At 36.7% G+C, this 12,640-nt stretch overlaps 1 protein-coding gene across 2 annotated transcripts in view; it reads right to left on the reverse strand.

Moving 5' to 3' along the window:
- Positions 1-12,640, reverse strand: part of LOC144193894 (CUB and sushi domain-containing protein 1-like) — a 253,549-nt gene that overhangs the window by 28,395 nt on the left and 212,514 nt on the right. For both annotated transcript variants that reach the window (XM_077712526.1, XM_077712525.1), the window contains exons 46-58: positions 10,464-10,609; positions 9,824-9,904; positions 8,618-8,731; positions 7,747-7,863; positions 6,796-6,867; positions 5,899-6,045; positions 4,933-5,121; positions 4,514-4,699; positions 3,862-4,059; positions 3,547-3,720; positions 2,683-2,856; positions 2,257-2,430; positions 838-1,026 (exon numbers count right to left, since the gene is read on the reverse strand). In XM_077712526.1, the coding sequence (XP_077568652.1) occupies positions 838-1,026; positions 2,257-2,430; positions 2,683-2,856; positions 3,547-3,720; positions 3,862-4,059; positions 4,514-4,699; positions 4,933-5,121; positions 5,899-6,045; positions 6,796-6,867; positions 7,747-7,863; positions 8,618-8,731; positions 9,824-9,904; positions 10,464-10,609 (1,961 nt within the window). The remainder of the gene's footprint in view (positions 1-837; positions 1,027-2,256; positions 2,431-2,682; positions 2,857-3,546; positions 3,721-3,861; positions 4,060-4,513; positions 4,700-4,932; positions 5,122-5,898; positions 6,046-6,795; positions 6,868-7,746; positions 7,864-8,617; positions 8,732-9,823; positions 9,905-10,463; positions 10,610-12,640) is intronic.

Below are 12,640 nucleotides of genomic sequence, written 5' to 3' on the forward strand. Positions count from 1 at the left end.
AATTGGATGTGTTGTATGCCGTGGAAACTTTAAAACAAAACCTGGGATTCTATTTTACGGAAATACTTCCGAAGCGTCAATGTGATGGACATTACAGGGAGAAAAAAAACTTCTATTTTCCTCTTCAATTGTTGAAAAATTGACATTTTACAGAGGTCAGATAGCACAGCTTTCTAGATGACACAGATTGGAAATTGTCCTCGATTTTCTATTTGTGTCAAACAGTCGGTCCAGCGACACCAAGCCAAAGTTGGATTACTTCTTCCTTTCCTTGCCCCCCAGTCACCTGCTCCTCTTGCCCCAATTTTTTTATAATACCTTGTTCCAGGAATTTAATGCCCCATGCTTCATGCCGATCCCACCATTTATCTCCTCGCTTATTTCCGCATTCATGCTGCCTGGTCCTCATTGGAAAGTGTTATAGTATTTAGTAAATGAAATGTTCCCATTGTATTACTGCTCTTTAGTTTGTATGTCTTATCAGCTACATAAATTACACACTCGGCCAAAATCATTGGAACTTTGAGGCCAATGTTCTTATATTTTCTGTAGATTCCATAGAATATTCTATAAGGTGTCTAATAATAGTTAATATTTTTTAATCGATTGTTTGCCTTTGACAGTGACAGAGCTCAAGTGGATTGGAAGTCTATCATAATCTATGGGGGTGAATGAACTATGAATAAATAAAATATATTTCATGGCAAGCTTCCACCTACCCAGATGTCATCAATTTTATTAAAATAAATTATAGTGATCATTTTAATGAGAGGAGTTGATGAAAAATGATTTGAATGTTTAACTACTTGAAGGAAAGTTAATCATCTCTTCACTCACCCAAGCATCGAGGAGTTGGTCTGTCCCAGCGCCCATCATGTAAGCAGGTGAGGAGCGCAGAACCGAGGAGGTAGAAGCCTCGTTTACAGTGGATAGCAACTGTTGTACCGTAGCTGAAGATTTCAGGGTAACGTAGCTTAGACTGCCGCACTCCATTTTCTACGTGTCCAGGGTCTGAACAGTTTACCACTTGCAAGAAAGGAGACAACAAAAATGTGTAAAATCTGAAACCATAATTTGAATGAACAAACCAAAGAAACGCGATGACTTATGCTTGTGTAAATTTTAGACATTTCTATTTTCTGAATTTACTGAATGAGTTATTAACTATATTAAAGGTCCTTCAGATTCCCATTACAAAGGGATAGCAGCACTCTTTAAGGTGGATGGCCATTGAAATAAACAGTGTATAGGCTTAACGTCAGACAAAAGTGCTGTGTTATTTTCTGAAAGAGTGCGTGCGAGTGTGTCTGTATGCAAGTGTGGACACCCAAGGAGGAAAAAGAAAAGAAAAAAAACAGCCTATTTGACAGCAGCTGCTGAGAAGGAAGAGTCAGGGCAGAAAGGAAAATGTATGAGTTCTTCAAATGAAAGACCGATGTGTACAACTCTGCTATATTGATCTGCCCCTGTGACCAAGTAGTGCGCCTGAGTGTTTGCACAATTTAATACATCATAAGTGCTCCACGGCCACAAGGTCAGTGGAGGTTGGTAATGTTACATACATGCATGGGTAGCTCAAGAGAATGTGCTTCTGGCAATAGATGAATACTCCATGTGTGAATTTCGAAACTACGACTCACAAACAGCACTATTGAATGGATGAATGTTAAATTCCACAACATCAAAAATTACATTCCCTTTCAATTGAATGCAAAAAAAAATCCGACTCTTCTGGTTGGTATGCATTTAAAAAACTTAATAAAATGTGCAAACTCTGCTTGTCTGATATAATGTAAATGACTCCATCCCATTTTAGAAATAGTGCATGTTTTATTAAGTTTGCTAAATATATATATATATATATATATATATATATATATATATATATATATATATATATATATATATATATATATATATATATATATATATATATATACATACATATACATACATACATACGTATATACATATGTACATACATATATACATACATACGTATATACATATGTACATACATATATACATACATACGTATATACATATGTACATACATATATACATACATACGTACATATGTACATACATGCATACATACACACATTCTTTCCTCTTTCCACTTTCTCTATGCATGTTTTGGGAGATATCTAATGGCAAACCTGACAGGCTAAATGTAGTTAATTGTTCACATTCACATTATCCAATTAAAGCATTAAGATAAGCGTTCATTCGTTTGTGTCTTTCACTGCTCGTTACCTTTGCAGAGAGGAAGGGGGCTGCTCCACTGCCCATTGAGTCGACACTGAGCACGTGCATTTCCACTCAGGACATAACCTTTATTACAAGTGAAGTTGACAACATCATTGAGGTTGAATTCACTGGCGTTTGTCCGTCCATTGGCTGGGTTTCCAGGGTGACCACATGTTATGGCTGTGGGAACCAAATAGAGGTACGGAAAAATGGCATTGACATTGAAATTGTTTTTCGGTAGGCAATTAAATTCCTCGAGGTAAAAGTTCTGTTAGAAATCAACAGTACAAGATAGGTAGGTATTCATACATAGAGGAATAAATCATATTCAGCAGGTATACCTAATATTGAGACCCATAAGGATTTAAATTTTACATGTATCCTTCTTGTTAAAAAAAGGGTTCATCTGCATATTAAAAATCAAGCACTTACGGACACACACAGGTGTTGTTCCAGACCACCGGTGGTCTTGTTGGCAGATTCTGACTGATGTTCCAATCAGGCGATATCCCAGCATACACTGGTACACCACTGTGTCGCGGTAACTCGAGCCATCACCGCTTATGTGACCATTGACAATCGGATTTGGAGAGTCACAGTGGCCAGCTAGAATAAAAATAAACTTGAATTGCTAATACATCCCAATATGCATATACCTAAATTAAAGAAGTAAAGGTCATATCATTACACATTTAATGTCATTTTGATTTACTTTCTTGGTCACATATAGGCTGAATCACACTAGTCTCTTTAAATTGTCATGATTCACTATTCTTTGACTTAACACCAGTATGTTAATAGATTGTTTTTTAAAAGTATTTTTCATCAAGATGGAGAAACATTGATTTCAAAAGTATAATTTATCCATCTTCTACACTGTGTATCCTTGCAGAGTTGTGGAGGTTGCTGGGGTCTATCCCAGTGGACTTTGGGCAAAAGGCAGGCTATTTTCTCCACTGGTTCCCCAGTCAGTTGTGGGCCCACAGAAAGACAGACAACTATTCAGATGCCCAATCATACCTCCACCAAGAGGGAATCGATCCCATGCTTCCCAACACCAAAGTCACTGTTTGAACCACTACACCATGAGGTGGCTTCCCGCAAGTTCTATGTTAAATGGACTATCCAGATGTTTTAAAGGGTTTTTGAATCTATGTATATTCAGGACGAGTAGAGAAAATAGATGTGTACAGTCCTGTCCATAACTAATAATAAAAAAGATTAAAAAAAAGAAAACATTTATTATTTAGTAATAAAGTTTAATTTGGACATGTGGCCTACTAATCCGGGACTTACCAAGACATCTGGTATCGGAACCACTCCAAAGCCCATTGGCTCCACATTCTCTGACATGTGACCCCACCAATGTATAACCATGGTTACACATAAAGATGGCAGTTGCACCGAATGTGGTCAATGTTCCTAGCTTAGTGCCAAATGGGGGCGTAGAAAGATCACCACAGGACAAGACTACACAGAAGAAAAAAAATCTGATTCAAAAACATGATACTGACAATGTAAAATATCATAAAATAATGCAACAATAAAAATACATGGCACTATTTCTTTGACAAATGTGTACTGTGTCCTGCAACTTGCAAACAGTCTTACTCTTGCATGTGGCAGGGTCATCAGACCCCTCCCAAGTCCCATTGGCAAGGCAGCGTAGTCTCCGATGTCCCGCCCCAAAAGAGTACCCTGCTGAGCATTCCAACATGGCCATGGAACCAAACTCTCCCAATGTACCAGAGAGTAGACGATAGGTTACATGATCTGACAAGAGGCCCTCAAGGCTGGGACAGTGGATAGCTGAGAAATACATGTAAGATCTGAATTAATAAAGAGCATAGTTAACAAGGGTGGTGTAGCTTTACCAGTGATAAACTGCCAGGACGTGCTTTAAGGACAGAAAGGTGGATTATTCAAGACCCCCAAAGTTGGGGAGCTACCTAAGTGCCCTTCCACAGGGACCATAGAGTGGCTGATGTTAATACTAAAAATAGTTAAGTTCCTGATTAAATGTTTCATTATTTTTCTTACATTGAAATGCATTTTATTTGGCCTTTCAGTCACCCTTTAAGAAAGCTAAAAGTTCTTCCCCTAATTTTGAACACGTCTCATTTACCATTTTCATGTTTAGCAAGTGGAATTTGAATAAAACCTAGGATGATGCATAGTTTGTGTCTGATGGTTTTTTTTTTTAAGTCTCAACTAGCCACATAGCACTTTCTCTTACCCACAAATCACAACAAGTAATACTTACACAGACACCTTGGGGCTGAGGCCGAATTACTCCAGCTGCCATCCTCCAAACACACTGCTGTGGCAGGAAGACTAGAGTCAAGGTGATAACCATGATTACAGTGGTAGGTCACATGACTGCCCACATTGTAATGGTAGGCATAGAAGCTGCCATTGCCTGGTGAGTGGGGGATCCCACACGAGATAGCTGCCAATCACAAAGGAAAATGTTGTGGGGGGAAAAAAATTGGAACTCATACAAACGGGAGGTCAATTGGCCTTGTAAAGACTATTGGAGGGTGGTGCTTTGTGATATATACCTTTTGGACTGTGACCACACGCATATATACACACACACATACACACAAAAACACAAACGTGGAAACAAATGTGGACCTCAAGGAACTATTGCACTTAGATTTAAAAAAAAATCAATTTTACCTTGACAAAACGGTGGAGGGGTGTCCCAATAGAAAAGGCCATTGTGGTGAAGTCTACAGGTGGAATTCATTGAACCAACTAGGCGATAACCATGATTACAGTAGAATTGGAGTCTACTGCCAGGGTGGAGTATGGTTCGGTTGACAACTCCCCCATTCTCTGGAGGATCATTAATACTACAGTACGGAGCTGAAGAGACAAAGCAAAATAAAATGGTAATGATACATAATAAATACATTTGGTCAAAAACTGAAAACTTTTTAAAGGTAGGTGGAATGACTCTCCCACACCTGACAGCAAAGTGAGTCAGAAATAATTTCCAAGTCAAATATGCATCTTTAAAACTAAGATCTTTCATCAGCCTCTCCGAATGACTCATCAGGCTTTTCGCCTTTCTCTATTTTATCCCTCTGCAAAATAATGTGCAACCCACGTTATTAGATATACAGAGTACGTCAATTGTGTTGCTGTATATGAAACCAAATGAAAAACCGCAATAGATTCAGGCCATTTCATATAACTGACAGCTCATATTCATTAAAGCTATCTATCTTTTCAAATTGAAGACTCCCAAAGTCTACACAGTACACATTGGTGATTATAATGATTGTCTACTTTAAACCAGATTTAGATTATTTTTTTTTTAAATGTCAACAGGTTCAGTGAACACGATTTGTTTGGTGTATTGTGCTATGTTACCGATTTGAACATTGTGCAAACAACAACATAACAGCAAAACATTCCACTGGAGGTTTAGCACAACTTCACTCAGACCATACCATTAATAATGGGTAAGGACGATTCAAGGTTACTTTACTTTTCAACGTCATATATTTCTAGTTTAGATAGGAATAACTGTGTTTTTCACTTATACTTATGTTGACACTGATCAATCAAAAGACATTGTAAAGTATTTTTCCCAACATTGTATATATTATGCTAAATGCTTGAAGTGCATGTATGTACCTGAGTATCTTATCTTGAATCCCTTCTTGTTGGTTGCATGGTCAGTGGACCATCGAAGGTAAAGCTGATTGGTTTTGGAGGTAAAGTTGAGCTGAGATGAATGATTTCCACTGAGAGCTACAAGCAAAGGGCTCTGCCCTGACGATCCTGCATGTAGTACATAAATAAAACATATTGTGAAACATCCAATGTGGAGATAGTGAATCCTACATTCTGCATTGCATGGATGACTGCATAATTAGTTTTTTCACCTAGGTAGTGGTTCCATTATTCCCTTAATCTTATACTAATAATAACTGTGTTGTATGGTGCAAACCAAACAGATGATTGAAGCCTTCAAGTATGTTTAAATTCAATTTACCTATTATTACTATGAATGCATTTTTTGTTACATTGCTTTGCAATGATTTATTCATGAAGTATGCAAAACTTGGGCTATTTACCAACACTTAAAACGTTGTTCTCATATCACAAATCTGCAAATATGGCTTTTTGGAAGAGTCATTTTTTTGGTTTACTAATGTCCTATGCACCAACAACAGAACATTTAACAAAACAGATATATGATATGACATTGTTTTGTGTGTACTTTTCCACACAACATTAGCTTCAGTGTGGTGACAATAAGGCACATTTGTAAACATATAAAAATTCTGAAACCTCGATAAAACACAAACTCTCATTAACACAAATGTGCTTTGCAAACTTTTAGGTTGTATTTGTTAAATAATAGATTTTTAAATCCACATGGGAAATTTTGCACAACACAAATAAGATCTAACAATTATGAATCGTGTTTGCAATCATGATCTTTTGTAAACAAATGAAAGTTAGGGAAGCAGGACAGTATGTGTAAATCCACATTAGTTTGTGTGTATCAGGTTTAAAAAAGATTACCGTCAAAAATTTCCAGCTCGTCAAATTGCTTTTCACTGTGGAACATCTCAACGTAGATATTGATGATGTAACCTAAGAAATAAAAGAGAGTTGTCAGATAACCACCCCATCAAGCATAAATGTATATTTCCACAGACCACATGGGGTACACAATAGAGACTAACTGCTTTGGTTCTCTACAAAGTGTTATTAAAAACACGGGACATATAGCTATCTGCATAAAGACCTCTCTGGCTATATGCACTGTGGTCATTGCAAATGTAGCATTGACTCAATCTCACTCATATATAACTGTTTATTAGCAAATTAGTATTAATCAAATGCGTAATACACCAGGGGCAACCTCCTGTGTGCGGAAATAAGTCTCCAGAAGTGTTTTCCATCACTGCATAATGGAAATTACCACTGCATGCTTATTTTAAAACAGAGAAATGTACAGTCAGAGCAATGCAAAATAAATGTGTTCACAGCCTGGCACAAACTCAGAATTTGGTTCTGTATATCAACGTTATTATTTTTTGACAGTTGTCAAGTCAGAATCTATTTAGAAAATATACTATATGTGCCTTTTCGTGTTGCCCGCCTATGATAAAGACTCCAGCATCGTCATTTGCATGGTTATAATCTTACTTGGTTATTATACTCCTGACCTGTAGAATGACCTGAAGATCTAAGGTAAGATCAAATGGTTAGCTCCTTTAAATCATTTTATGTTTTAATTTCTAATTGATTTTTGATTTTTTTGAATTTGAACATTTTGCTAAATAAACATAGCTGTTATGTATCCTTTACTTGTGTTTTCATTTCTATTCATTTAATCTTTTTGGTCTTAACAAAGACAAGTTGAGTTGAAGGTATGATCTCTCAAAACACATAAAAATTCTGAGTGACATCTAGTGTTTGTTTGTCCACCATTTTTGTTAAGAGTCTATGGTACTCTGCCAAGTGCACCTGTAAAAACACGCAGTAGCCAGGAGCAGGTCTGGCTGTTTGGGTAGTTGCTGGGGAACATAGGACTTAAAATAATTCCTGATGAAGAAGACCGGTCCTCATTGGCTGGACATTGGGCTGGAAAATATAAGTATAAACATCCATTTTATGAAGCATTGAAAAAATAAGACTTTTGTGTATTGTGTAGTGTGTGTGGAAGCAGCCTTAATGTACTCAATCCTCGACTACATACAATAATCCATTCCTATGTGCAATAACTATTAGAAAGGCCTATCTTCCACATTTTGTAGCACTTGAGTTGCATAATGCCATGGTAAGAGCATACTGTTCCAAGCTGTTATACAGAAAGAACTGTTGTTGCTGCCATGTTCATTTTTAATCTTTTCGTTCAATACACACATTATTGACACAAAACACATTTGAGAAAGCTGATGACTTCTCTACCACATTTGAAACATTAAAGAGACATATTACTTTTTCGGAATACAAAACAACCTCATGTGAGTAAATTTAGATTTCCCCTATGTGAATATTGCTGTAGAATATATATGTTGTGTACAAATGATAGTGTTTTCCAGTAGCACTCACAAATATTTACACACATTTAAAACAAATTAATGATGTTCCTGTAAAATTCCATTTTTTCCCCAAACTTTATCATACGTTTATCTTGGACAAGTCCCCATTTTAATGAAGTATAAGTCTATATTAATATTACAGTTTGTTAAAAAAATATAGTTCTGCATTATGATAGATTTTTAAATTAGGCATTTGTAAAGTACCTTTTTTCAGTGTAGACTGAATATTCCTTTTTTGTGTGCATAAACACATTAAATAAATTATTTACAAGTCATACTGCATGCTGCCTTACCCTGACATGTTGGCGGTGGGGCTTCAAACAGTAAATGGGAGTTGAGTGTGCACATGAGCTCCGTTTTTCCAACAAGTGTGTATCCAGGGAGACAGCGATAAGCCACAATATCCCCTAAAAATATTAAATCTTGTTAATGAATGACTCCAGCAAGTCCACAGAATGTAACGATTAGGTTAGTGTAGACCACGAGCAATGAAATTTCCAAAAGAACTGTCGGCTTCCTTTTTTTGCTTTTTAATTCATAAGCTCGAAATTTAAGTTATTTTTTAGATTAATTGCATCTTGGCTCGTATATGTTGTTTTGTCATGTGTGTATTTTCGGAAAACTAGATGAAAAGGAGTAACTAATTGATGCAATGCAGAATAGCAAAGGTGCCAGTGAAAACACCACAATAGTGCGTAGATGTACAAATGTTGACTAGTGACGCACTTCAGTTTGCTGCCAAAAATGTTATTGAATTCTGAAATGCATTGAGGCGCATTGGTTAAAGTTTGCTAGATAATCCAATGCGTGGCATCAATGAAAAGGTACGGATGTGGATGCGATGCCTTCTTTAATGACATATTTTTCCACAAAAGAAACTGCATATTACTGACAGAAAGAACAATATTTAGTCCTAGTTTATTTTGAAAATGACGTTAGAAAGGTTAAAGATGTCATGAACGCATTATACAACATAATGCTGAGTGCAAATAAAGACATTGTAAGGTAAGTATTTATATATTTTTTGAATACATTTTATTAGGGCGGCGCGGTGAAGCGAGTGGTTAGCACGTCAGCCTCACAGCTCTGGAGTCCTGGGTTCAAGTCCAGGTCGGTTCACCTGTGTGGAGTTTGCATGTTCTACCCGGGCTTGCGTGGGTTTCCTCCAGGTACTCTGGTTTCTTCCCACATTCCAAAAAACATGCATAGCTGATTGGATACTCTGAATTTCCTCTAAGTATGAGTGTGAGCGTGAATGGGTGTCCATCTCCTTGTGCCCTGCGATGGGTTGGTCACTGATTCAGAGTGTCCTGGCCTCTGGTCTGGAGTCGGCTGGGTTAGGCTCCAGCACCCCCTCGCGACACTAATGAGGATGAAGCGGTTCAGAAAATGAGTTGAGATACATTTTATGAGAGTCAAAGTCCATGCTCGATTGGTGTATTTGAATGTACAAATAACTATTATATGTGTGTGGAGAAAGATGAAGAAAGAATTAATACCTATTAGGAAGTCTTCATCTTCATAGATGACCTCAGCATTCTCCACTACAGGCGGAGGAGGACATTTCTTCAAACGATAGGCTGGAAAGAAAAAGAACAAGTTCCCAGTAAAAGTCGCAAGAGGATGCACAAAATACACCCATTTGTATAGGAGGTTAGTTTTATGAGCTTTGGATATGTGGACAGCATAAATCCCTTTTTTTCCAAGATAATTGAAGGGTTGAAGATGAGATATTTGGACCGTATTTGTTTTACCTCAAACGTATCAAATTGAATTAAGTTCAAACTGACCATGGCATACGCCGTCAGTACTTGGGTTAATGTTAATATCCCATTTATATGTGCGAGCATACAAAGTTATAAATCAACCATCATGCTCCTTTTGCTCATCACACACATAAAAGGCGATGATTCAAATTGCATGCTAGCAAACACTATGAACGTTTGCTGATACATTTTGCTATTGTTTCACCACTAATAAAAGATTTAATATTCAAATCTTTCACCACACTAATAAAGACCCTCAATTCAGAACCGTTTCTCATTTTCCCTTTCTCTTTTTTTCTGGTTTCCTCAGGTATCTTTGAGATAGAAAAGGAAGAAGGTCTGAAAAACAAATAATTAATGAGTTTTTGTGTACCATGAAAGTTGAGAATGAAGAATCCACCAGTTGAAAAGTCAGAGTGAAAGCGGATGAGAACGGTCGAGCTGGAACTGTGGGCCGACTCCAATGCTGTGTTACCACTGAAGACACCCAACTGAGGACTGGTTGTATCTGGACCATCCCTGTACAAGGATGGCGTGGGATTACAAAAATGCTTCAATCTCCACAAGCAGAAGACTATTTGTTATAGGGCTATATTAAGTGTCTCAATTAATATCCATCTTACCACCATTTATACTATGACTCTGTCTATACAAGCTAAAATCATCAAATGACATTATTACCAGATGCTTTTTTTAGTTCAATTTTCTGTGCTTGATCTGGATTTGCTGTCGAATTTAAACACTGTAATTACCGCATCAAAATGGCACAATTCACATCTTGTTTTGAAGAGAAGTCAATGAATAAATGAGAAGTTATTACATAGTTAATGTTCAACTATGCCTGGAGTGCCAATGATTAATTTTGTGGCGCTTTTGTTTTCATTTTCACCCTTTGGCAAAACAAGTACACTGAATAAAGCCCTTGGATTAAAGGCTTAACTTAGTTCATTAAATATTGAATGTTGTTGAAAGGTTACATTTTGTAAAGTTCCTCAATGCACCTTTTTGTGTATTTAATGAGCTTGCATTTGGATTAAACACAGGCTGTAAAATTTTAATTTAAAAAGAGTGCCTGGGATCTCTTGGCTCCTCAATAATTCAAGCTTCTCCGTAGGTGTTGAAAGTTATTAAATTAATCAAAATTTGCTATATGTCTATTTAAGTACAACTGTGTCTAGTCTGTTGAGTGGTTTTTAACATATCTGCCAAAAACACCACCATAATATAATTTACTCAAATTGAATATTGTTGTTGTCTCGTCCCTATAATCCATGCTTGGTTTTCGAAAATTGCAGAAATTCACTTTTAGCTCAATAAAAACTGGAGCTGGTGGTTCAATTATTTTTTAACAGGGCACATCTTCAAGGTAGTTCATGTGATAAGACATTATGGTAGTTAGTTCGGAGCTTGTTTTAACATAAACTGACTCCAAATATTAACAGCTATAATACTTTCACGTATTTCATGTCTTTTTTTTCAAATTCAAGCTATTTCCAAACCTTAACAAGGCAGTTAGATGAACGCATCCACAAGGTACCTCTAAATAAATGACTTTCAATGTAAACCGATGTCCTTTCCTGATATGGAAAGTGTATATGTTAAGAATCTGGAACTGTGTCAACAATGCTCGCTATGAAGAATGATTCAAATGTGAAATATCAGTGGAATATTACCATACTGCAATACATCAAAACTGTCATCTTTTCTGGCTCAGAAGAATGCAAAGTGGAATATCTTAAGCACAATTGCCATGCTAGATCAATGGATAGAAAGCCTCCCGCGGCAGTAAAATTTGCATAATAGTGCTAAGTCAAAATAGACATAGTTTAGATTATTTGAAATAACTTTAAATAAAAGACTGAATGGAACACGAGTTCCAGTAGACCAATGATTCAAAACAATTTGTGGAATAGATAAAGTGTGCTACATTCAAACTTTGGGAATGGCCATCACAAAATCTGGAAATAAAATTAATATAATTGAAAGAATACCGGTAATTGAAAATAACAAAACACATAGAACATTATTAATGCCCATAATGAATGTTTGGTAGTTTTTTATCCTATTTCACTGTCTGTGCATTCAAAGAATCTCAAACTATCGCCCAGTGATGTCTAGTAGAGTCACTGAGCAGTAAGCAAAAAAACAACAGGGGAAGTTTGGCAACATCCTCCGACATTTGCTGCTACCGTTACCCATGAGTAAATGGGTATGTGGGGCCCAAAAGCACAAATTGGTGAAATATAAAGAACACGACAGTATACCAGATGTGGCATTCGGCGCCAGTATGATTAATGAGAACATGGAACAAAATCAGACTGTTAAAGGGAAAAGACAGTATAGATGCTAAAAAAAGGACTGGTATGAAAAGCAATATAAAGTTGGAGATGAGAGCAGCAGTTTTTGTTACATTGTGTGATTCACACAATTTAAAGAAAACCATCCTTAAACACAGTGAGGGGGGGAAATAAAAAGCCTTCAGATTTTGTAAAATTTCCAAGTTGGAAGATGTTGCAGCATCTGTACCAGATTGAGATCAGGACATGCAAT

Source organism: Stigmatopora nigra, chromosome 3, assembly GCF_051989575.1.
Source record: "Stigmatopora nigra isolate UIUO_SnigA chromosome 3, RoL_Snig_1.1, whole genome shotgun sequence".
NCBI lineage: Eukaryota > Metazoa > Chordata > Actinopteri > Syngnathiformes > Syngnathidae > Stigmatopora > Stigmatopora nigra.